The 26624-nt window shown below is 43.4% G+C and overlaps 1 protein-coding gene across 1 annotated transcript in view; it reads right to left on the bottom strand.

Moving 5' to 3' along the window:
- The window catches only part of igf2r (insulin-like growth factor 2 receptor), an 81299-nt gene extending 57563 nt beyond the window's left edge, over positions 1 to 23736 (bottom strand). Inside the window, exons 1-21 of the mRNA XM_063223231.1 lie at positions 23458 to 23736; positions 22722 to 22861; positions 20290 to 20417; positions 17389 to 17487; positions 16330 to 16462; positions 14527 to 14644; positions 13754 to 13859; positions 13290 to 13449; positions 9314 to 9503; positions 8781 to 8884; positions 8352 to 8516; positions 7783 to 7929; positions 7278 to 7424; positions 6880 to 7017; positions 5996 to 6146; positions 5214 to 5394; positions 3727 to 3842; positions 2579 to 2714; positions 2061 to 2234; positions 962 to 1063; positions 643 to 744 (exon numbers count right to left, since the gene is read on the bottom strand). Of these exons, the coding sequence (XP_063079301.1) occupies positions 643 to 744; positions 962 to 1063; positions 2061 to 2234; positions 2579 to 2714; positions 3727 to 3842; positions 5214 to 5394; positions 5996 to 6146; positions 6880 to 7017; positions 7278 to 7424; positions 7783 to 7929; positions 8352 to 8516; positions 8781 to 8884; positions 9314 to 9503; positions 13290 to 13449; positions 13754 to 13859; positions 14527 to 14644; positions 16330 to 16462; positions 17389 to 17487; positions 20290 to 20417; positions 22722 to 22861; positions 23458 to 23588 (2868 nt within the window). The 5' untranslated portion in view covers positions 23589 to 23736. The remainder of the gene's footprint in view (positions 1 to 642; positions 745 to 961; positions 1064 to 2060; positions 2235 to 2578; positions 2715 to 3726; positions 3843 to 5213; positions 5395 to 5995; positions 6147 to 6879; positions 7018 to 7277; positions 7425 to 7782; positions 7930 to 8351; positions 8517 to 8780; positions 8885 to 9313; positions 9504 to 13289; positions 13450 to 13753; positions 13860 to 14526; positions 14645 to 16329; positions 16463 to 17388; positions 17488 to 20289; positions 20418 to 22721; positions 22862 to 23457) is intronic.
- Between the last annotated feature and the right edge of the window lie 2888 nt (positions 23737 to 26624).

The following is a 26624-nucleotide window of genomic DNA, read 5'->3' as shown; positions in this document are numbered from 1 at the left end:
GGATGGTGAATGAAAAACAGTCCCGCAAAAGTTGTTGTGGCGAGGCTGACAGCTGGGAAACTTTATCGTTTTCTCCACGGAGGAGGGGCCAGGAGGCGGGACGAGGAGACAAGCACAAGTGGAGGAGGCAAGGTCACATATTGGGATGCACCCCAGGTATGAATCACGAGGGCGATGTAGCGCTGTGGCTATGGCGATTACCCCCAACATGTGGGCTTGCATGCCGATGAGGCCCCAGGTTCAAGTCCAGCCAGGGTTATGGGGCACCTAAGTCACGCCCTCTACTTCCTGGTTCATGGGGCAGGGGGAGTCAAAAAATAATTACTGGTCTTGAAAATTAGTGTTTTTTTTACACCAATCGAAACCTTGGACCTCCACCTATGCACCATAAATCCAAAAATCACCCATTTTCAAGCCCAGTAATCATTTTTTGACTCCCTCTGCCCCATGAACCAGGAAGTAGAGGGCGTGACTTAGGTGCCCCATATTCCAGCCCCCATCTGTCTTCCTGCCATACTATAAGACTGTCCAAATACAAACATAAGACTTTTGCGAAGGGGTCGGTGAAGAAATGAACAAGGCGGCTGTAACATCAGGACACACGCACGCACGCACACACACACACAGATCAGCAATTCTTACCGTGAAGTTGCGACCATTTCCTGGGACTGAATATCCATTTTTGCTGGTCAGAGGATTCAGGTCAAATTCAAAGCCTGAGACTGGGTCCCTTATGGTACATGTCTGTCAATCACAAAATAACAGTTTCTTAGCTACAGAACCTGGTCATCACATTGTGTGGACATTCTGTCTGACAGAGTAAAATCAGGCCAAAAACTTGGTTTGACTGGGCGCACCTTAGAATTCAGCATTACATGAAAACGGGTAAAAAAATTGAATTTTGAATGAAAAACACACACCTCAAGTATTTCAAGAGACGATTTTGTGTGCAAATAACTACCTGGTTCGTGTCTTTGACACTCTCGATGGCGCATGCTGCTTTGGTGTGCCAGATGAAGTTGGCCGTGCAGTTCTGGTTGGAGAGGAAACGAGGGGCCGAGGCCTGAACACAAAAAAAAAAAACCTTTATGTTACAAATTATTGTTTGACTACAGTATCTACACGCATTAATGTGTGAGGCGTGTAACAGCGTTGAGGTTGAGGTAAGTTAGGTTGTATGTAGGGTGGTGACGGATTTCGGATGCATTGTGTGTGATTTCAGTGTGTTTGTTCCTGCTGCTGGTGGAGAGCATGTTGTAGAGGCAGAGTGAGCACGAGCAGTACACTAGAATTGGCTGGATGATGCTGGAGTATAGAGGGGAAAGGAGGTGAGGAGAGACAGAGAGGGCATACAGCTTACGGATCACATAAAGCCTCTGTTGACACCTTTTGTGGATGTTGGTGACATGTGCATCAAAAGTGAGCAACTAATAACGATAAAAGAGACGGTACAGGGGGGAAGTGGAAGTGCAGTGCACTAAGCCCCCCACATATCATTTTTCATGCGATTGGGGATCCAGGTCGGAGTCTGGCCTGGGTCATGTCCCAACCCTGCTCCCATCTCTCTCTCCCCACTCACTTCCAGTCATACTCTCGACTGTCTCTTCAGCAAAAGACACAAAGAAATGATAAACAGAGACCGTACAATAAAGTGCGACCCGCATTCTGTTTTAGTGATACTGATCTACTATGTTGTATTGTTGCAGGACACTAACAGCTGTGTGTGTGTCTGTGTGTGTGTGTGTGTGTGTGTGTGTGTGTGTGTGTGTGTGTGTGTGTGTGTGTGTGTGTGTGTGTGTGTGTGTGTGTGTGTGTGTGTGTGTGTGTGTGTGTGTGTGTGTGTGTGTGTGTGTGTGTGTATGGTGATACTGTTATGATGTACCATGTTATATTAGTGTAGGAAACAGCCGTGTGTGTATGTGTGTGGTGAAGCTGATGATGTACGAGGTTATTGGTTTAGGACACAGCTGTGTGTGTGTGTGTGTGTGTGTGTGTGTGTGTGTGTGTGTGTGTGTGTGTGTGTGTGTGTGTGTGTGTGTGTGTCTCTCTCTCTCTCTCACCAGAGTTCCCCTCATGCAGGAGAGGTGTATGCGCGTGGTGTAGGTGGTGGTGACGCCGTCTGCTTCGCAGATGGAGCCGTCCGTGTATTCCAGCAGCAGCTGGTCGGAGCCCTGGATGATCGGGCCCCTCTTGGCCACGCCCATGCTGCTGATTGACACCTTCTCAGCCCCGCCCTAAATAAGACACAAACATGGTAAGCGCACGGCGGCATCCATAGGCATATTTGTGCTGATTTTTTATTTCTATTTCAGTGTTCACTTCTATTAATTCCGCTAGGTAAATGCAAGGCAATGTCCGGCAAAAGTAAAGTGCAAAAGTAATGAACAGAGAAATGTTGCTGGCAGGATGTTGATCATGCCTTAATAGACTTTGACACAATATTTGGAATCAGGTAAAATTTTCTCAAAAAAAAACCCCAATTTATTATTTATAATATCGGTCAATAGTCATAAGTCATTTTTGCACTGTACTAAGAGCAAATATTCTTGCATGTATTGGCGAAAAGTGCGATGGCTACCTCGTAGGTGGTCTCGCAGACGGAGGCGTCACGGGCACAGCCGGGCACGGCGCGCAGCGGGCGGCACACGTTGATGTAGTACTTTCTCCCGCTGCCAATGGCCATCACTTCCCAGTTTGATATGGTCTTAGACAGACTGCAGGACGGCAAAAAAGAATAAAATAAAAAGAGGAAGAACAAGATAAATAGAGCAAAGATTTCCCATATTCAAACTTGCCAGGGTTGAGAAATGGCGACACATATCCCCACAAAATATCTGTTGGTCAAGGTGGGTGAGAGAATTGCTAATGTCAAGAATGTGTAACTATCAGCATTAAAAATGAACATGTTATACCATTTCATACAACATACGACCACATGAAAACCTCATCTCAAAATGCCATTCACAGCCCACAGAACCCGCCTGTGAAGCCGTTTAGAACACTTTGAATTCAAGCACGGTGGTGGTTTGGTTCACAAATCTACATGTAGTATGGTGGCTACATCCTTATACTGTCTCAGGCTGACTAGAACAGTGCCGGTGATGGTGCCCGCACCAGTTACGTTCGGCACTAAAGTGCTTATCTGCAAACCACCAGTGTTCACACCAGGCTCTGAACTTTTCCACACGTGACGAAGTTTACCGAATGAACCTGCTTGACGTCCACGTTGTCGTCACTGTTCGCGGAGAAAAAAGTATTCTCGGTTCGCATTGTGAACCAACTTTCTGCTGTGAACACCGGCAAGGTTCTCAGTTGGCCTGAACGCAGCATTAAAGTGATACTGTCCCATTTTTGGAAATAAGCTTATTTTACACCTCCCCTTGATTTAAACAATAGGTTTTACCGTTCTTCTATACTTTCAACAGTTCTCTGGGTATGGCAGTGCAAATTTTACCTCCAAGCTAGCAGTTAACATTGACTCCTATGAGACCAGTTAGCCGCCAGCTGGTCTCATAGGACTCAATGTTAACTGCTAGCTTGGAGGTAAAATTTGCACTGCCATACCCAGAGAACGGTTGAAAGTACAAGAGAACGCTAAAACCCTATTATGTAACTCAAGGGGAAGTGTAAAATAAGCTTATTTCCAAAAATGGGACAGTATCACTTTAAAGGACGAGTACCATCGCTACACCAGTCCTTCAAGTATGGTGTCTGAGAGGGGCTCACCTGGACAGGTCGTACTGTTTGAAGGTCAAAGGGTCAGTCACGAGGCACTCGTGAGGCCTCTCGGGACATGCCAGGGCTGTGTACCACTTGAAGCTGTAGGTGTGGTTATCCTCTTTCTGTCAGAAGACACACAGGCACACTTTGATTTGAGTCACTTCATTTCATCATTTGATTGTTCAGTGAAAGTCACCAGACATGCAAAGTAGTTCTGTCGACCATTCTGAGTTACAGGCATAACATTTCGAAGAAGTGTTGGTTTTGCTAGGAAGTAGCTTACGTATACAGGTATGCACTTTTCCAGTAGAGTAGAGTATAATTTATTGATCCAGAGGGAAATTAAGGTGTCAAGTAGCATACATACATACATAAATAAATACAGAAGAAGACACAAGGACATTACACACAACATTGCACATATATTCACAAAATTCACCATACATGTGTTCACAGTGGCGTTGGGCATCCATACTGGGCCAAGAAGTAGAACCAGATTCAACGCAAATATGGGAAGAATAGTGCAAACTTTAGTACATGAACCCAATTTTTTTTCTTGGCATGGAGGGCACACAATTAAACTCAGAGTCAGTAAGACACTAATGACCAAGGCAGCAGGTGAGGTTTTTCTGTGAAGTCCACCACTCAGGCCTCAAACTCGCTCAAACTTAAGGCCTAGGTCGATAATACCTTGGGACTAAGTGAGGGAGCCTGAGCTAGGTAGGCAAACGGGGAGGAACGGAAAGGCGGGGTGGAAAGGCGATGATTGCGACTTGTTTGAATTATGAATTGAATTATTGTTTGATACAACAGACACCAATGACTATGGGCTACGTTTGTGCCAAAACTGATACATTGATAAAGCGCCCAATAAACAGTCACGGGCAATCGTAAACCACATCTTTCCCACGAGAACTTACATAGGAAGACTCCAGACTGGTTGTCTGGTGTTAACCAGGCAAGTGCACGTCCTTGGCTAGGCTGCCAATACAGGCATGGCCGATAGCTCAGCGCCGCCACATCAATATGAGGCTTCGGGAGGGAGGTTTACATAGCTCTGCAAGTTGCCATCCGTTACGTCACGCGCATGTTGAGTGTATACATGGGTTCGCAGTGTTTGTAAACACGATGTTATGAGGAGGGGCAAGACACTGGCAGCCAACCACGTGAGCTATCATTTTTGACGGACAGCAGTTTCCAACAATCAGAGGTTGAGTTGTGCGCAGTTTGTTTCGTGCAATCAGGGGAAAAAAAAATAGAACCCATGTATACCAGTGTTTCCCAACCAGGGGTACGTGTACCACTAGGGGTACGCGAGCACACTGCAGGGGGTACTTGGAAAGATGTTATTATTATAACAAATGTATGGAGCAGTCACATCAGGACAGAGAAAGCAATATAGAACATGAATTAGGGGGTACTCATAGCACAACAAAGAGGTTTAAGGGGTACGCGAGACAAAAAAGGTTGGGAAACACTGATGTATACTGTACCTGGAACTCAGGTGTGCCATGGCCAGCGTCGCGGCTGCAGAGGAAGGAGATGAAGGAGGAGCGCCGCGTCCCGTGGCCGTCGTTGTAGGACGAGCCGTTCTGGTACTTCAGCTTGATCATGCCGTCATAGTAGCTCAGCTTGCCATTGGACTCCCCAAGACTCCAGGCTTTCTTTTCATCACTGCAGCGCACACACACACAAGCGCGCGCACACACACACAAGCGCGCGCACACACACACAAGTGCACACACACACACACACACACACACACACACACACACACGCAATTGCAACATCTTGACAAAACATCATGGCCAGCTTGGTATTGGACTCCCCAAGACTCCAGGCTCTCTTTTCATCACTGAAGCGCACACACACACACACACACACGCTATTGCAACATCTTGACAAAACATCATGGCCAGCTTGGTATTGGACTCCCCAAGACTCCAGGCTTTCTTTTCATCACTGAAGCGCACACGCACACGCACACAGGCTATTGCAACATCTTGACAAAACATCATGTCCAGCTTGGTATTGGGCCATGTGTGTGTGTGTGTGTGTGTGTGTGTGTGTGTGTGTGTGTGTGTGTGTGTGTGTGTGTGTGTGTGTGTGTGTGTGCCTCAGCAGGTCTGTGAGACTAAAAGTGTTGTGAAAATGGTGGCGACTAGCTTTTGAGCAACAAACACATTTCACCACTGTGCTTTTTTTTTTTTTTACACAACAGACTGCTGATTGAGAACACGGAAGATGCTGAACAGAACACAGGGTGGTTAGTTACCTCTTCTTCACCTGACAGGCGCCGGACCTGGCAGGACACTGGCCCTGGGAGACCCCGTCGCATACGTTGATGAAGTAGTCGTACTCGTCTTCGTTCACTCGGTAGCCCTCGTTCACGGGCTTGCGCAAGGGCGACAGGTCGAAAGAGAAGCCTGAGAGATCATAAGAGGAAAGGCAACAGGTCAGTCAAGGGGGTTCAGGGAGGCAGACGGTACCGACATGCACTGTATTTCAACTATGTTGTATTTCAATGCTCCACGCCACGCTGCTTGGTCAATTAGTGTCTGGGTAGAAGACCACCAGATCTAGCCTGATTATCATCGACTTTCAAATCTCTTCGAGACTTGGTCTGACCAAGAGCATAACAATTAACAATTTCCCAAATTTGACCCGCCTCCCTTGGTTTGCTAATGGTTGTTTGCTTCCCGACAAAGTGGGAGGAGTTCCAGATTATTCGGGAGCTCAGAAAGTACTTGCATTGCTCTTGACCTGACCAGTAGCAACGCTGAAGGTGTTGCGTGACTAGGAGGGCACAGCCTGGCTACACCAGATCACGACCCTGTCATGGCCAGCCCAATCTCCAGCCCTGAGGCTCATGGAAACCCCCCTGAAATGTGACCAAAAGGAAGATGGGAGGTCACAAGCCATCAAACAAGGCTCAGCTATTTGAATCTTTGCACCAGCAGTGGAATTTAGTTATTGTCAGTAGTTTATAGGATGAAACAACAATGCTCATTCTACTGAAACACATGCCAATATGTAGTAATTTCATCATTTCATGGTCACTCAATTTTTGTCACGGCTGTATTTCCACTTGTGGGGTGCTTACTTCTAAGGACTGATGTTGCATCAAACTACGTGGGATGAGGGAAAAACAACACCAACCTCCATTTGGGTCGGACACTCTGCAATCGTCTCCCTCGGTTTTAGAGAGCACGCAGGCAGTGGATGTGTGCCATTCCAGCTCGTAGATGCACTCGTCGCTAGACACGCTCCGCAACAACGGGGCACTCTCCACGTCCCCTGCAAACAAACACACACACACACACACACACACACACATCCCCCAAGGACAACTTAGTCATTCCACTTGAGCTTTATCAGAACTATATCATCGACTTTTTAACACATTGAATACCGGCTGTGTTTACGGAATTATGTCGTAGACCCCCAGCGTTCTAAACCATTTTTTCGTGTTTTAAAGGCCGGTTCTTGAAGAAAATAATTCCAGGTTATCGGTAAATGACTTTTCATTCATGTTTTGAGGTCAAAAAGGGACTAACCTGGGCTGCACTTGAGGGAGATGATGGTCCTGGTCTTGATGTTCTTCCTGCAGACGTCTCCCTCAGTGTAGATGAGGCGAATGCTGTCCCCATCCATCTGAGGCGCAGACAAGAAGCTGCCCAGGCTTTTAGTTCTGTTGTTCTTGTCTGAAACAAACAAGTCACCAAAAACAAAACCATCATAACTCTTCTAATGGAAATTAATTAGGGATGTTGTCAAATCAAATCTTATTGTTGTGCAGGCATTGTACCTTCAGAAGCGGACTAAAAAAACAACTCTGTGGTAAAATGTTAAATTAGGATCAGAATATATTTTTAGTTTACCAAATTATACACAACATGTAAAGGTGAAAGGTGAAAGCATGTAAGAATGAAAGAATGTAGGAATTAGCCTTAAAAGCGCATCGCAGAATGGGGTTGAAATACATTCTATTTTTTTAATTTACTTTTATAGTGCTTAAAATGGTACAAAATGAGTAAAAGCATGGTGGTGTGCTCAGCTCACCAACAGTGCAGGCAGCAGCCCCCTCAGGGCAGGCCGTTGTCGCCCCCTGCAGGAGGACTCTGTGGCACATGTTGAGGTACACACGCCTCTCGTCTGCCCCAGCTCCGCTCATGCCCACCGCCTCCCAGTTCTGGGCCAGGGCCGACCCTACAAAGCAAACCAACACCATACTACCAAATCAGAATAAAAATACTTACTGTTGTGAATAATGTCCTCAAGTTCTGGGCCAGGTCTAGCCTGGCCATGCCATCCTATGTACTTCCACCCAAAGACTTTGGCTAGGCACATAGGGTGCGTTCCAATATGCGACCTTGTGTCCTCCACTTGTGCTTGTAGCCTCGTACTAGGAAGTAATACGTCGTGATGACATATCGCAAAAGCTCAATTGTAAAATAATTTTCTCCTTTTCAAACAGGATAGTAAAAGAAGACTAGTCCCCCAAAAATTGTTTTGGCTAGGCTGACAGCGGGGAAACGTACCTGTTTTAGTTACATTTAAGTTAGATTTGCTGTTTTTTTAGTGAACAACACATTTTGCTAGCGCTTCGTCAGGATTACACTTCGCCTTACCTGGGAATCGCGTGAGAGGTGACAGGTCATATCGCTTCTTGCCTGACGCCACCTGGCAGAGAAGATCTTCCTTCTCCTTGACACAGGCGTACGCAGTCTGCCACTCGAAGTAGTATGTGCAATCCAACTCTCCAGTGAACACCGGGAAGCCTTTGCCATCGTTTTCTGCAGTTGGGGAAAGTATTTGTCATCAGTCCAATCCTCTCTAGGCTGAGCATTTTTCAAAGCTTTTTCAAACTAAGAACACTGATAATGGCTTTTTCAGCATTTGTAAATCCAGTATTCATTTACATTCAGCTTGTGTGTGTGACCGCTTTTCTTGTTTCTTGTTTTTGGCGCCTTGACAAGCATAAAATGTGTATTAAATGTGTAAGCATCTTCTATTGCAAATCAGAAGTAATAAAAGCTGTAAGCGACAGCTGAGCGTACCTGCAGTTTGATTGCACTCAAAGTTGATGATGGTCATCCTCTGAAAACCAGAGCTGCATCTGCTCCCTCCAGGGTAGGTTAATGTGAGGTCACCATCAGAGTATCTGCAGCGCCAGTACAACACACACACGCACATACACACACAGACGCAATGAATTTCACAAGATCAGTTGCAACAGAAACCAGCAGGATGTTATCATAAGCACAAGTTATGCATTAGGAGAAGCTAAAAGAATAACAGAGTATCTACACAAAGACTTTTCAGTTTTGAACCTACTCATGGAAACACATATGGAAGGAAAGGGCTTTTGATAGAAACCCTGTAGAGAAGCAAAATCACGAGGATCAATCCTCATATTACAGTACACGAGATTACATTAAACTAGACTGATGCTTTTATGCAAACCAACTCAGTTTTGCCAGGGTACTGAACAACCTAGAGCAATGTGGGGTGAAGTGCCTTGGTTCAAGGCCTCTTCAACCATGGTTGGTAAAGGATGGGATTGGAACCTCTAACCCCTCTGACTCCTCACCTGAGGGTTTGATTTCTCCATCTCCCAGTAATCTTCATGTTCATGTCGCCGCTCTCCTTCACCTGGCAGGCGGACACGAAGCCTGTGTCGTTGGCACAGACCCCATGGCCGATGGGCCCGCATACGTTCAGGTAGTAGATGTAGGAGTCTCTGCCATTGCTGCTCTTAGCATGGTAGGGGTCATCCATTTCTGGTGGGAGGATAGTGAAAAGTGAAAGAAAAGTGAAAAAGTGAAAGCCCATTGGGAAACTCCAGCTCCCATTGTCATTGTGACACAGCACTCCACAGCACACAAGTGAACACTGCACACTGCACACAACGAAATTGCATTTATGCCTCACCCGTGCAAGGGGGCAGCCCTCAGTGGCGGCCCATGGGGAGCAGTGCGGTGGGACGGTACCATGCTCAGGGTACCTCAGTCATGGAGGAGGATGGGGCAGAGCACTGGTTGATTACTCCCCCCACCAACCTGGCGGGTCGGGAGTCGAACCGGCAACCTCTGGGATGCAAGTCTGACACCCTAACCGCTCAACCATGACTAGTAGGGGTGTAAATAATAATCGAAACGTATCAAATGCATCGATCCTACGGCCAACAATTTAATCAAATCGCATCGTGGGGCATTCTTAAGTAATCAAACAAATAATCGAATCGCTGCCCCCTGTCCAATGCCCTAGCTCCATTATAAATAGAAGTAGAAAAGTAATTGGAAAAAATGTAATCGTATCGTATCGTATCGTATCGTGGGGAATTCTTAACCCATTTTGTCCTAAGCCCTTCTTGGGAAAAGGTGCCTTCTCCCTATTAAACCGTAAATATCTCAGCCTCCGGAGCACATAGAAACCTCAAATAAGTTACATTTAAAAGCCAGAACCTTCATTTTGTACTGGAATGTGTGTTTTCAGCTCTAACTTACACACATTTTTAATTAACAGCTCAAATCTCAAGAACCTGAATGCAGCGTATATGTCGCTCCAGGACCCAATGGGTTAAGTATCGAAAATAATCGATAGCGTATCGTATCGTCATGGAGGCTGTGATTTACACCCCTAGAGCAGTGGTTCCCATCCTTTTTCTTCAGGGGCCCATGTTTTTACAATTGTAAGCTTTGGTGACCCAACAGCGCAAGCGCCCACACGAGAGGGAGTCACATGATGCCCTCTGTTTCCTTTGAAAACTCATTTTAGTTATTTTATCCCACAATTTGTCTTTGGCCAAATACAGAATAAATGTTTAAAGGATTTATCCGGAGTTGGAACAAGTTTGCCTGATTTTTGCATGTTTTGGATGAAATACAGTCACTCTAGAGCAAAATCAAGGCAAAAGGATGCGTTTTGAGAAAGTTTGATAATATCACGTTAGCCTCGTTAGCCATATCAGCTATGCAATATGAAAGATGCGGGCATCGTTTTTCGGCGGTTACACACATTTCAAAAACACAACATTTTAAAGTCTTGCACAGCTCAAAACAACGTCACACTTACCTCGTAATATGTTGAGGGTATCCACACATAAACCAAAGTGTCCAAAGTCCTTCATGTATTCTTGAAAGGTCTGCAGAATGTGTTTTGTGAAGCTACTACCTTGAGAATATCTAAATTACGGTCAAGACAACTATTTGACACTAAAGTCCACCAAGTAGATTGCCGAGTGCGTCGCACCATCAGCTGTGGTTACTCGCTATGGAAATAATCATAGCTGATGGTGCGACGCACTCGGCAATCTACTTGGTGGGCTTTAGTGTCAAATAGTTGTCTTGACCGTAATTTAGATATTCTCAAGGTAGTAGCTTCACAAAACACATTCTGCAGACCTTTCAAGAATACATGAAGGACTTTGGACACTTTGGTTTATGTGTGGATACCCTCAACATATTACGAGGTAAGTGTGACGTTGTTTTGAGCTGTGCAAGACTTTAAAATGTTGTGTTTTTGAAATGTGTGTAACCGCCGAAAAACGATGCCCGCATCTTTCATATTGCATAGCTGATATGGCTAACGAGGCTAACGTGATATTATCAAACTTTCTCAAAACGCATCCTTTTGCCTTGATTTTGCTCTAGAGTGACTGTATTTCATCCAAAACATGCAAAAATCAGGCAAACTTGTTCCAACTCCGGATAAATCCTTTTAATGTAGCACTTATATTTTGTTGCTTCTATGCATATACAGTATTAGTTAAATGCTTTGTCATTTATTCAACATGGGCTATATATGGTATTAATAATTAAACCCCTTAAAATCAAGAGGGCTCCGTGACCCTCTGTAGATCTTTGGCGACCCATAGGTTGGGTCCCGACCCATAGGTTGGGAACCACTGCCCTAGAGGATAGTTCATACAAAGTGGGAAGGTCTGTTACCCCAGTTGTGTGACTGTATTCATGATAACAATAATACATTTGCTTTACATAGCGCCTTTCAAAACACCCAAGGTCTCATATTGAGAACCCTCGAGATGTTCATATCAAGGGGTTTTCCTTTAACCCATTTTAGCCTGATGACTCGTATATGTTGTTTGACCTTTGGTACCTGGAGTGACATATACGCTGCATTCAAGCTCTTGAGATTTTAGCTTTATTAATAAAAATGTGGCTATGTTAAAGCTGAATGAACACATTCTAATGCTAGATGAGAGTCTTAGGGTTTAACAATGAACTTATTTCATGTTTTTATGTGCATCAGAGGCTGAGATATTAGGTTTTTATAGGCTGAGGGCATCTCTCCCAACAAGGACTTAGGCATTCAGGAGGCGTTTTTGCAGGTGCTTTAGGTATCAATGGGTTAATAAAAGATTTTGAAATTAATTTATTTCAATGTCTGTGGCCATTTGGATCACTGCGTATCATGCTCATAACGAAATTAAACCTCATGACACACATGCGAAGGGGGAATTCACAAGAAATGCTTATAGCTCCGTTACCGAAATCATTTTGTATTTCCAGTAATAGACACCTATACTGTACTTTGATCATACTAGCAAATATTAGTTCATTACTTCGTAAATACTACTGAAAAGATCAAATTTGGGGATAGGCAGCACAGTTGAAATGAAGAGCATATTTGCAATACCTACTCTGGCCACAATCCTGCATACCATACCATTAATACAAATAGCAAAGTCAGATGCGTGCATTATCAAATAATCAGTGCCATCTTAGTCCACAAGCCAATCCATGTTAGGAGTTCCGGTTACAGGCAGATAGCTGCTTCTATAGCTTCCATAGTAACTACTTCTATCCATTTTATTTCTGCAAGCTGTATTCCATTTGTACTGTGAAGCATTTTGGAGTCAATGCTGTGGCATTTGAAAGTGCCACACACAAAAACGTTCATTGACACTACAATGCCTTACATATACACATACACCGTGTGTATGTAATGCATTGTAGAAGGGGGACTTTATTCAGAACACTTCCGCAATCTCTCTCATCCTTAACTTCCACAATCACTTATTTAAAAGTTCCTTTTGTCAGCAGGCCATTACAATATGTAGTAGGTCTGTGCTTTATGGCTCATTCTTGGCATAGCGGATGTAAACTTGGCTGGCTGCCCAGAAGAAAATGGCTTCTTACAACACACTTATCTTCATCTATTGGAGACTGTTCTCCTCAACTCCACTTAGGAAAGACTACGACGAAATATCTTCAGTTCAACTTTTAAATAGTCTTCATTTGGACAGGACTTACTGGACCTTTTCCTCTGAAGCTTTTTTTTTAGTCTGGTCACTAACCTAAGTTTTTTTTTACAGGTAGATGACCCATGGTAATATCATTCATGGATCAGCTAACCTCTATTTTGCGCTAAGTTTAGAACTATCAGGTTTTATTTGACATTTATTTGACATGAACATGTCTGTTGGTTCCAGATCAAATGCAGGAACCGGTATGGTTCTCCGTCAGGCTGAAAGCACCATGAGTGGAGGGTTGACTGGCCAGGGAATGAGAGGAAAGTGGAGCGGGGGTGAGAGAGGGACTTACTGCCGAGGGTGAGGTGGCTGAGGTCGACGGCGATGTCGTGCTGCGCGCTATCGAGTTTGCAGGAGTGGCTCTCCAGGTAGTCTCTGTGGCAGGCGTACTCCGTCACCCAGTCGATCTCGTACCGGCAGTTGGCTTTGGACGTCATTTTTGGGGGGCTGCCCTGTGAGGTTTAGGAGGAGAGGGGGGCAAGCAAAATTGACGGATTGAAAATAGTAAATCAATTGCAATATGATGCTTTTTTTGTTACTGGCTGGAGCTATTCCTTATGACTTGGATGAGAAGCACATTTGCAGTTACGTTGTGCCTCTCTGTTGTGCCTGTCTGCTTGAGCGAGGACGATGTGTTAAAAAAACATTAAGTGTTTGAAAGTTCAAATCTGTTCGAGGAAGCACATCTAAATAAGCCACAAAAAGGTGTCCTTCCTTCATACAGCTAAAAATCTAATCAGCTGGAAGTGGTCTCACCTCCTGTCTGCTAGATGGACAGATGAAAGTGATGGTGACCGCGGGATCGTGATCACCACAGAAGTCTGGCTTGTCCTCAGTGGCTCCCTCATATCGCAGCGTCAGTCTGAAATCCACAACCACAGAGATGTTATACCAGGGATGTCAAACTGGGAGCCAAATCTGACCTGCTGGGTAATTTTGTTTGGCCCACGAGATCAATTAAAATGTGTGTTACAGTTGGCACATACAGTATACACCATTAATATATAGTAATATGACTTGAACATGGATGGAACATTTGATGGGGCAGAGGCCGACATCACATCTCCCACTCATACAACATATGTTCAGACACATGTAAGATACCATATATGAGTGCTTGTAAAACAAATGTGCAATGTTAACCTATTTTTTTTTAGATAAATATTTGACTCTGGCCCGCGACTTCATCCCAGATCCCTGCGTGAAACCAAAAGATGAACAGAATCGAAAGACAGTCCCTACAGATAAAACTATTTAGCCCCTGGGAAAAAAATGGAAATTGGAAACAGCTAAAAAAAATAACTGTCTCCTAACTTACACATACCAAAAAAAACAACTGGAGGACAAAAGATTGCATGTTACTACTGCGAGAATGTCACAGCAGCCAGCTACAGCAGTTTACTGTAAGTCACTCTGAAAATGAAATGTCATCTAAATGTACTCTAATATCACAGCACTGATTTGCAGTTAATGTATGCTTGAAACACTGTCTCAAAGTAAGTTAATTCTCATGTTTCACATTACTTTACCTTTCGTTGGAGAGCAGCTCCAGCTGACTGCTGGGGAAGCCCATGTTGTACGCCTTTCCCCCGGTCACCAAGCAGGCAGCCGAGCCCTGGGCACACGCCGGCCGTACACCATCTTGGACTGCCATAAATACATAGGAAACATTACATTACATTACACTTAGCTGATGCTTTCATCCAAAGTATCTTACAGTTATTTTGGTACAGGTTCAGTTATTTAGGTACAGGGTATTGGTTACAGGCCCAGGAGAAATGTGGGCTTACGAGCCCAAACATTAAGTTAATTTCAATGAAATGCAGCCAACCGTTATCGCCGTGCTCGCAAAGTCTGCTGGGATTCTGGCAAGGCGAGCAGGAGACCCGCGGCACGGCCAGGCGTTTGGCTCGGTCGAAGTTAACGCAAATTACCACGGCAACCATACGTCCATTATCCAATGATATACGTCGTCCATTATCCAATGATGACAGGAAGATTTCCCATGATACCGGTGGTCATTGCGAAGGTGCATTTCTCTCCTTACACGTAGTTTTCTGAGCTTAACGATCTTTTTGATGTGCAAAATATAGACAACAAAGAATTATGAAGAACATGCTTATGATGGCTGGATTCAGAGGGTTATCATCTTAACCCCAACACGAGAGCAAGCATGTGTGTGAAGAACATATTGAGCTGCGTTAGGGGTAGGGGTAGTTGACTTGCTACGTATATTGATAAAAACACCTAGAAAGCTAGATGGCTAGCTATACTTCCCTGTACAACTTCCGGGGCACGCCCATACAAACTCTAGCTACGGCCACTTTAGTGGATCCATTGCGGTGAGATAAGTTGACGTGACTGAATAGTAGGTGGGTACCGTGTGTGTGTCCTCCTTTTCACAATTCATGCACTTCTCATCCACCATTAGAATGCTGCAAGTGTCATGATCACTGACCCAACACTGAACTCCCCTCACACAACTTGACTACTGCATAAATATCATATCAGCAATATTCCTCCAAGCTAGTCAGTGACCTTCACACATGCAACACAAACACACTTGCATGACTGCAGGAAACAACAAGGAGAGTCTTGGACGGTCAGAGCAGGATTATGGCAAGCCTTTCCTCCTCTCTTTTATTTTTGGATGCTGGGAAACGATACATGTATAAACGTATTAATAATAGTCTTCGTCTGCATTTAAATAGCAAAGTTATAGACGTTGTACCTTGTAAATCTTGTGTAAATACCTGCTCCATGGACAAATATCTTAAAATTGGTCTAAATAGCCAGTAATTTCTAGTTCAAAAGTAGTCATTAGGGTTTTTTTGTAACTTAAATTATGATTAACTAGATGCTTTTTACTTTAAACTAGCTTGCCAAGATCTTCAAGTTTCGTTTGTTTCAGACATGTAAAAAAGCAGCAGCAGCGGGAGGTGCAACCAGCCTGTCAATATTGACAGGAAAGTCACACCTCCACAACATCAGCTGTTTTAAAGCACGTCACACTTCAACATCCATGTGACCCTCTGATGAAGGCAGAAGGTTCACCATCGAAACATGTTGGGTAAAATACAAAAAAATGTACATGTCTGGAACAAGAGGAACCTGAATATTTGCTATAACTTTAAGACGAATGAATGTCATACATCTAGCTGGCCAAGATTTCATTTTTGCTGGGTATATCCTGTTGTGACAAAGGGCAGAGAACTGTACAGGTAACAGTGGAGTAGTAGTAGAGGAGTAGAGCAGAAATATTAAATGCATTTAAGCATAATGCATATTATCTCTAAGGAAATAAAAGGTGATAGCAGAGAAACAAAACTTACCCAAACTGCGGCATATGTTGATGTAGAAGTCCACATTGTCGTCCGAGTCATCGACCAGGTATCCATCAGTCAGCTTGATGAGGGGATTCAGGTCGTGCTTGTTGCCGTTGGGATCGAAGGCGTAGCAGGGCACCTTCACAGACAGACACACAGGGACAGAGAGAGAGAGAGAGAGAGAGAGAGAGAGAGCACAAACAGTGCCATCTTCAGTTACACCTTTCGACTGTCCTCTTTCGCAAAGCCCCCACTAAGGCACATAGACAAGGTGAAACCGTAAAAAGAGCTTTGCAAAGCCCATGGTCGAATAATAGCATTTGAATTTTTATTTTCGGAGGCATCCACTGAAAGAAATGAAGAATTAATTAAAATATGTCCTTTGACCCAAACGTCTTACATTACCCTCCTTAAAACAACAGAATGCGTCCAGGGAAGCCAGCTACAGTAAATCCAATGCAATCCTCACTGCTTTGACAAATCACAGGACAAGATGGTATATGTTATGGTAAAACTTGATATTTTAGCTTCAAGTTCTCATTTGTATTATTCTACCCATTTCCTGAGCCTTTTTTAGGGGGTTCCAGGACTCCTCATTAGTGGTGGACACCTCAGCATGCCAGGCAGCCTGTCTCAGACCTCATCTCACTAATCTTTTTTCTTCCCCTGATGCAACCAATCAATCTAGTAAACAACAATGTTTGATGATATAACTTACACGTACAGTACATTTGCCAGCTTAAACATACACCTAGGAGTAACATGAACAATACCAAAGGCACTTCAGTTCAACAGGAGAATAGAGAAAGCCGTCCAAATTATTTAAATTCATCTATTTTTTTATTCATAATTCCAAATTCGTGCTGCTCTTGTGATGATATTTGTAGACAAAAAGTGGACTTCAAATCGGTGTAAACAGAAGAGATCAAGTGACCATAAAACCATTACCATAGGAAAACATCACCAACGAAATCTGGGACACACACTTGACAAGATACACCAACTCAATAGTCAGCAAGTAAACAATCTTAACAGATATGCCTATGTGAAACACGGACCACTCACCTCCTTGTGGGGTTTGAACGTATCCTTTCGGCAAGCAGCATAGGTCCTCCATTCAAAGTGATGAACACACTCAGACACTGTGACAAACTCTGGAGTTCCCTACAGTTCAAATGAAAGAAAAACAAATTTGCTTAGAAATATGCTTATCGCATAAACTGATTTCATAGCTGGCAAGCACAAGGCTGACCTAACACTGGGGCTACACTGAGCACGGAAACAGTTGAGGAGAGTACACTGTAGTTTGTAGAATGATACATTACACTTTGTCAATAGGTACAAGTCAGTCACTAACATTGTTATGCACATTAAAAAGGGCCTGAAGTCCACCTTGCCACTGCTTCCATGCAAGGGATCAGTGATCTAACCTTTTGCCAACATCAACAAAGGCATATCACACAGTATGTGTTAAATATAGAATGACAGTGAGAACATGCCATACCATCACAACATCACCTATCTTAAAGTGACACTGTCCCATTTTTGGAAATGTATTATTATTTTATATTTTTATTTATTTATTTATTATTTTACACCTTCCCTTGAGTTAAATAATAGGGTTTTACTGTTCTCCTGTACTTTCAACCGTTTTCTAGTTATGACAGTGCAAATTTTACCTCCAAGCTAACAGTTAACATTGAGTCCTATGAGACCAATTAGCCGCGAGCTGGTCTCATAGGGACTCAATGTTAACTGCTAGCATGGAGGTAAAATTTGCACTGCCATACCCCGAGAACGGTAAAACCCTATTATTTAACTCAAGGGGAGGTGTAAAATAAGCTTATTTCCAAAAATGGGACAGTATCACTTTAAGAAAAGGCCACTTGACAACCACTTCCTGTTAGCTTGTGTGTGTGTCTGTGAGTGAATGTGGCAGAGAAAGAATGTTAATTCATGTATCAGTATGTTAGTTTGTATGGCACTGTGTGTGTGTGTGTGTGTGTGTGTGTGTGTGTGTGTGTGTGTGTGTGTGTGTGTGTGTGTGTGTGTGTGTACTGTCAATGTTTTATCTACATGTTTAACTGCACATTGGAGACTGGTCAAATACAATTTCACACTTCTGCGCTAACTCTTGCTACATAAGGTAGATATTTGACAATAAGGCACACTTTGACTCCTCTATCCCTCCTCTATCCAGGGGAGCACAACACGTAGATACTTTAACCAACTAATCCAGACATAAATAACTTGACGGCTGTGGTGAAACCCCTGATGGAAGCAAACTCAAAAATTCCTTTCACCCTCTTACAGGTTTTGGAAAGACTATTTAAGGGTTGAAAAAAAACCCCAGCTTAGAGTTGATTAATAAAACAAAACAACAGCGATTAACTCATAACTAAGGCCTGTGGGCAACTCGAGTGTTTACTCAGGCTGCAACTTCGGCTGCTGTGCAGGTCTTGGCAACTCTTACAAACAAGACCATGCCACCCTTAATACCGCAGTCAAGCAAGTCATTATCAAACAATGGCACCTAGACTATGTGTGTGTATTCAAAAGAAAACTACAGAGCAGTTCGATATAGCTTTGTAGTGGGTGCTGATGGAAACCATTTTTTTTTCTTTTTCACCAGAACAATGGAAACCGCACTTGGTTTCGGTTTCAAATAAGTGTCAAACTTTGTGTGTTTACATGCCATTGCCTTTCTAAAAGTCACTACTGCCCTACAAAGGCAAAAGGCAGTAACTGCGCAGAACTCCAAACTGAGTAAAAACACTTAAAGCGATGGTTCGGAGTAGAATCACCCTAATGCCATTTGAACCGTGACACCCATCCACCTTTACACCTGAAGTGTTTTCTGCCGCAGGCTTACATCAACAGAGTTGCCGTGTTATTCGATGTTTATTCTGGATAGCTTGACTCAAGCGCATATGGATCCTGGGCACCGTCTCCAAACTTTCCCCACAAAAATAACATGTCATGACACCAAACTTCTACAGTATAACAAATGTGGTTTGTACTCACAAAAAGATGAATTTGAAACTTTGTACATAGTCCAGGAGTTTATTAGTAACAACACACGAGACAATTAGCTTTTCTGCTGCTAAACATCCGTCGACGTCACTTCCTCCAGCTGGGACTGTCCACTTATTGTAAGGTTTGTGTTTTAGTCCACAGCCAGGATATATGCACGAGTGTGGCATCGTCTTCTATTTATTAAACGTGGTAAAATTTAAATCCGAAGTGGTTAATTTCTAGTTGTAGCGCAAGCTGTCTTTTTGAGTTTTCCGCCTTCCGGACTCACGTGTATTTGTTTCCATCAACAAAGTCCCAGCTGGAGGAAGTGACGTTGACGGATGTTTAGCAGCAGAAAAGCTAATCGTCTCGTGTGTTGTTACTAATAAACTCCTGGACTATGTACAAAGTTTCAAATTCATCTTTTTGTGAGTACAAACCACATTTGTTATACTGTAGAAGTTTGGTGTCATGACATGTTATTTTTGTGGGGAAAGTTTGGAGACGGTGCCCAGTATCCATATGCGCTTGAGTCAAGCTATCCGGAATAAACATCGAATAACACGGCAACTCTGTTGATGTAAGCCTGCGGCAGAAAACACTTCGGGTGTAAAGGTGGATGGGTGTCACGGTTCAAATGGCATTAGGGTGATTCTACTCCGAACCATCGCTTTAAATGACACTGCAATCCAGTCTAAGTAGTTTTTGGGAGATTATTGACATTTAGCAGTTTTGTTACTTTATATTACCACCTTTTGTGCAGATGAATCATTTTATTTCAATTTAAACTTTGATATAAACGTCATTAAAGTCATAGTAACTGGTCTTCCACAACAACGCAGCTACTGCCTTTTTGCTTTGTAGGGCAGACTAGACTTCACCAAAAATCAGTCAGCCACATCAAAGTTTCATTTTGACGTGTGTGTATGTGCGGCTTGCTTTGACACGTACCATGGTCTTCCCACACAGGAAAGAGATGCTGGAACGCATGTTGCCGCTGCTTCCCGTACACCTCGCCGTGCTGTTGAAATTTAACACCTTCTCTGCTGTAGTAGAGTCCTGTAGCAGACTCAACTCGCCTGAGAGCAGAGAAAACACACACAACACACAAAGACCTTTTAATATGTACACAGAGCTGGTGACTTGTTGATAAGTCCTAACTGTCAAGATGAGTTACAAAAGGGCTACGGTAGCGTCACTAAGGCCCTGTTAACAGGTTACTGGTTGCTAATATCAATGAAGAACCTCATTCCAACTGAACGCCAGTTCGAAGTTAGAATTTATGAGCATAACAGACAATACAGAGTGCAACTGAACAACTGTAGGCTGCTTTTCAATGTCTCTCAGTTGGGCTTGCCCTTTTACTTTTCTGTGGGGGATATGAGCGGATGGGCAAGTTCAAAAAGAGGGATATATCTCCACTCTGTCAAAATGTCCTCATGGTAAGACTTGCACCCTGGGGAATTAAGTTCCCTGAGAATGACTCAAAGGCCAAAAAAACACTAAAATTGCCAGGACTGTCTGGCAGTCAAAATTGCCGGCAAAAAAAAGCTTAGGGGACTTCAATGCAGTGAATTAACCTTTAATAAACCTTTAATCTAACCCCATCGAAAGAAATGTCCTGAATGAGTTTGTTGCAAGGTCCTGTAGTCAGACCAACACTTACAACCTTTTACATGCATTCTGAACTGCAGCAAATAGGCCTAGTGCATTCATATTAGTATGAATAACCAGTTTTGTATTATTTAAAATGAAATGTCTCCCACCGGTCAACTAACACAACAGGTTTTTTTCCCTCTGTGATCTCATATATCCATTGTTAGTGTTATTTCACATGAGTAAACATTGAACACACTCTACCCTGCTTTGACCTACTTCTATACTCTATTGTGCTGCCTAGCATATTTTCTGTCCGGATTAAATTGGTGCCAGTGAAAACTTAAAACTCTGATCAACCACCATAGCACATGCTTCCACTGACTACACTGACAAAGCTAGTGTTTTGCATGAATATTAATCTATATCGGCATGAGAGAATCTGATGGAGACATGGTCGAAATGTAATCCTGCAATGGAATAAAACATCAAAGAAAAAAGGACTTTAAGTGTGTGGACTCCTCACTCCTAAAACTTTCAGTCAACCTTTGCCCTGCACCTTTTCCTGGGATGTGCACATCACCCTCAAATGAAAGCATGCTGAAATGAGGAGTCCAGGCTGCACGCACTCCAGTTTGGGAAACCCTGTATTAGAGGATTTACCTCTTAACTTAACCTGGTTTACTCCTGAACCAGGGGTGCATTTCTCAAAGCCATAGTTGCTAACTGTGTTAGCTACTTTGTTGTTTGCAATGCAATTTCCCATTTGCAACTACCCAAGTTGCTAACTGGCTAACAACTATGCTTTCGAGAAACATACCCCAGCTTTGTAGTATAAGGCCCTGAAGGACAACTTCTCTTCTCAGCTAATTGGGCCTAAATAGCAGCATGTTGTCAAGAAGATGTGACGAGGACACACTCCAATTACAATGTTATTAGGTCACCGCTAAACCAGTTTCTGTGCCTAGTAAAAAAGAAAGTGCTTCCTCTTGAGTGGGGCAGGATATATATTATATATATATTTAAGAGTCTGTATGTGGCCAGCCAGATAACTTATTTTATAGTAATAATACTAACAAAAACAAGAAAGCTAACAATTACACATGCGTTCTGTATAATCGCTTTAGCACTCAACACTTCCCAGGAAATTCACACACACACACACACACACACACACACACACACACACACACACACACACACACACACACACACACACACACACACACACACACACACACACCTCCTTGACCGTCTAACCCCTTGTGCTTCTGCATGACGTCTATTCCACGTGAGCAGTACCCACATTTATCTTCCAACTTCCCATATATTTTTTTCTCAGGCTGAATTTAGCTCTGGTCACTTGACAGACACTGAGCAAGGTGCCCTGACATGTAACAAATCTTTGAGAGGGGCCAAAGGCCATATTTATGACTATGTTGCCAAATGCCACACTGCCTACAAGCATGATGGACCTTTTTTTCTACTGGAGGGTAATTACTGTCTGGCAGGACAACTGTTATGTCTGCGAGTAGACTGTATGATGGTGGACACTTGGAACGACACTAACCTATATACATGCAAAGAAATGGAAGAAGAGCAAGCACCTACGCACAGCAGCCCAAGTGTTATACACATATCATAAATGAAGTGTTGCTCAGTCAGCGATTTACTGTCAAACTTGTCTGTCAAAACAGTAGTCATATGTCAACAACAACCCAATGGTTCTCATGGCCTGTATGTGTTTGTTATGTTTTTTTGGTATCTCCCTGTGGTAGGCTACTTACCGACTGTTGTGGTTGTTTTGTCTACCAGGCTTTGAGCACATATAGCCGCTTGTGGCCCACACGCTGTGCTTGGAGATTCGTCGCACAATTTAATTGTGTACTTCAGTTGGTTATCCAGATCAATGGCCTCCCATTTGTAGCTAGATTAGGGGGGAGAAAGGGTGTTGAGTGTCTTCATGCGATAAACAAAGATGTGTACAGTAGAGCAGGCTACATCTGAACTGTTTGAAATGAAACGTTGTCACGAGTCATCAATGTCAATATTGCAAGAAGCACACCACAAAACTGGGTCCCCTCGAAGCAATCCAAAACGTCAACGTTACAATTCCATGTTGCAAATCATCTTCAGTAGGGTTATTCTGCTGATACAAGCCATTCAGTAAGCTACTGACACAAGGTAAGCACAATCAGTAAATGTATGCATCACTAAGAGCCGGTGGCCTTCATAAGGAGTAGAAATAGTTGGCTACATGATGGCATTATGTAAATATACTACAATATTGGATTCTTGTGGTGTCTGTATGCAGCCTGACCTAGCTAGCTTAATCGAATCAATTGATGCACGCTGTCTACATTAGCCTTCTGATCATGTGGCTAACTAGTAACTTGCCTCTAAAGCAGAGGTGTAAGGGGTAAACAAATCGCAGGGATAAAATGGATCTTCAACCTCGCGTAATACGAAAACATTGCTTTATAAATAAAAGTGCGCGAGCTAACGTTTACCACCAGTACTCACCTGCACAAATCTTGGAGCCAGGTACTGTCACGCGCCCCCTCCGCGACCGAGATATACAATAACAGCGTTAAAACGGCTAAGGCTGTGGATGTTTTACATGATAACTCGGAATAAGTTTTAAGAGACCCCATGTTTTTATTCCAGAAAAAAATATTACGCCGTCTCCGACATGATACAGCAACTCCTTCGGCAGCTGTGGCAGCAGGAACTGGTCGGCGAGTCACATGATGTGCATGACAGTTGATAGGGTAGCTCTATGGAAAGCCGTTTTAGCTTTAGAACTACTTCCAGCAGACGCCGACATCAGAAGTGTATCAGCGAAATAGCCCTAGCACTAGGACAATATCATGTATGGTCCGATAGTGTGTTCATTGTATAGATAAAATTGTATTTGATGTGAGGCAATATAACTGTATTGCGCTATTTCAGCAGCAAGCTTTAACATCTCATTTCCCAAGAACAGATGATACACATTATTAGTATCGTTGTTATTATAAATAACTGATTCCGAATTCATTGTTTTACTCATTGCAGCTGCTGAATTCAAACGTCCTACAAAGAGCTGCTGAATTTCCGGAATATTTGGAGGAAAACGGCTTGCCACTATAGTGGTCACGTGGTGACCACATGCCTGACGTGAGTCACCCCGATGAGCAAGCCCCATCCTATTCACTACACAGTAGCCTAGACACATTCAAACCACTTCCCCTCAGCCTAGTACACTATACTGACAACACCTGTCATTTACTTTCCATGCATATCTATTTATTTATGGATATTGTGCATTGTCGTCAGTCTGTACAATTTTCTCTTGGCTGTAGCAGAGGAAGAGCAACAGTGTTCTTTCTGCTCTTCAGTGTTTCCCAACCTGTTTGCTCACCTCCAAGCCTTTTTGTACCAACCAACCCCTCAACCATATCTCCTCTACCAATGGGGCACCTAAGTCTCCACCCCTTCCGGGCGGCTTCTGGGGCTGGCAACGGAAAAACTTTTGACTGGGCTGTAATGGACTGATCAAAGCTATTTTCCGACCCACCTCGCATTTCCCCGTGGATCACACATATGCTGTGTCTCAGAATTAATAACAACCAATGGTGTGCTTGTTGACTTCACTTGGCAAGCGATTTTTGAGTTGTGAATGTGCAAAAATATGTAATTATTTGGACTACACAACAGACGTCGCATGTCCGACGTGCAGCCACTTAAGCCACGGTGCAGCGGTAGGGTTGGCTGTGCCTCGGTTCACGTCAGATATGCGAGGCGCAAGTGTAGTCTCCAACACAGTTTTGCACAAAAGCTAAAATAACGTTTCTTGCGTGCCGAAAATGAGTGGTCTTGCGACGCAAATCCAAACCTTTCAAATTCACTGTCATCATATGTGAAATCCAGAGCACATGCCAAACGGGATGAGGATTTAGCTTGACTCGCTCCATTGACTCGCATTCAAAATTTTGCGAGCTCCTGCCCCATGTATCGGAAGTAGAAGGGCGTGACTTAGGTGCCCCATATGCCCCAAACATTTTCCTCCGCATACCCCCCTGGAGGGGGTGTGGGTGGATTGGAAGGCCCTAAGCATAACTGGTCAGGACCAACCCCCCACCCCCGAAAATTAAATAAGAATAATCTACTAACTAATAAATATGTTTCATAATGTAATTCAATATTTTTTCATGACATTTTTTTTAGCCAATCTCAATTGAAGAGGCCCCAATTTTGGGGTCAAAGTGGTTGGTGCCCTAGTAGGCACCCTGCGCACTCTGTTTATGTCTAGCGGCGGCCCTGGTTGAAAGAAAAAGCATAGCAAAACAAAATGAATAATTGAATCATTGAGGTACACCAAAATTAACTAAATAATCTGAATATCTCTATTAGTTAGCATTATATTAATCTATTGCATCTCTGAACATTACCATTATTGCTATTTTATATCCCAAAGGGGCACTGACACACAGACAGAGTATGGTTGTGAAAAAGGGTGCACAGAAAAAAATAGTGTGGAATGCCCGCTTAGGGGCCTTGTCATGGTAACGTTTCGGAACCTCTGGTCTACCTCACAGGTTTAAACACCTCTTCAGTCTTTCAATCAAATGCAGTGCCTATAAAAAGTCTACACACCCCTGTTCAAATGTCAAGTTTCTGTGATGTTAAAAAAATCGACAGAAAAACATATCGATCCACAACTTTTTCCATACGTTATATGAACTGCAACCTGTACAATGCAATTTGCAGTTGAACAGGGCTGTGTAGACTTGTCATAGCTACTGGGCTGCGTTTCCCAAAAACTCTTAAGTAGTACTTAAAGGGGCATTCCACCGGTGGAGACATGAATATGTTACTGAAAGTGGGTCATATGTATAGTAGAATAGTAACATACATTTCTAATTTGGTGCCTTCTAGGCCAAGAAAAGGCAGAAAATGACTTTTTAGTGCTTGTGGATTTGTGACAACAATCCCCATAATGCACTGCAATGCTCAAGTTCCACAGGCCACACCCAGTTATTTGGGACTCTGCATCATCCCTCCCTCATCTTGCAGGCAGTGTTGCCAGATTGGGCTGTTTCCCGCCCAATTGGGCTGCTTAGGATGGTCGTGTGCGGGTAAAAATGGCATTTAGCAGAAAAACCCGCCCAATTTTAGCCATAGAAATCAATATAATTGGGCGGGATTTTGAGCTTCTAGGCTGGTTTTGAGCATTTTTTGGGCTGGAAATCATCAGCCTCATCTGGCAACCCTGCTTGCAGGTGCATCACAGTGGGACAGACATCACTGGAAAGGAGAAGCTGGAGCACACTGCAGCTTAGTTTTCAAGACTTTATTTTGTGCACACACGCGGCCAACGTTTCTGTGTTGCTACACCTTCTTCAGAGTCAAATGATAGCAAGAGAGAGACACACATTTCAAGACTTGACATTCACAGGTGATCCTACTTGGTTTGGCTAAATTGGTCTGATCTCATTGCAGGTAATTGACCCCACCCCCAACACCAGGACAAGATTGTAGACAATTAGACAGCTTGCCAACTTCCCAAAACAAAATAAAAAAAGTGAAAAAAACAATACACAAAGAACATTGTCAATAAAACCACAGCTACAATTATTAGAAGACCACAGCCGCGATGCTGGAACAATTTGTTACAGAGAGCAAGACATATTGTGTTCCTCATTTAT

Source organism: Engraulis encrasicolus, chromosome 18, assembly GCF_034702125.1.
Source record: "Engraulis encrasicolus isolate BLACKSEA-1 chromosome 18, IST_EnEncr_1.0, whole genome shotgun sequence".
NCBI classification, from domain to species: domain Eukaryota; kingdom Metazoa; phylum Chordata; class Actinopteri; order Clupeiformes; family Engraulidae; genus Engraulis; species Engraulis encrasicolus.
Note: the sequence above shows the minus strand (reverse complement) of the source record. Positions and strands in the feature narration are given on the sequence as shown.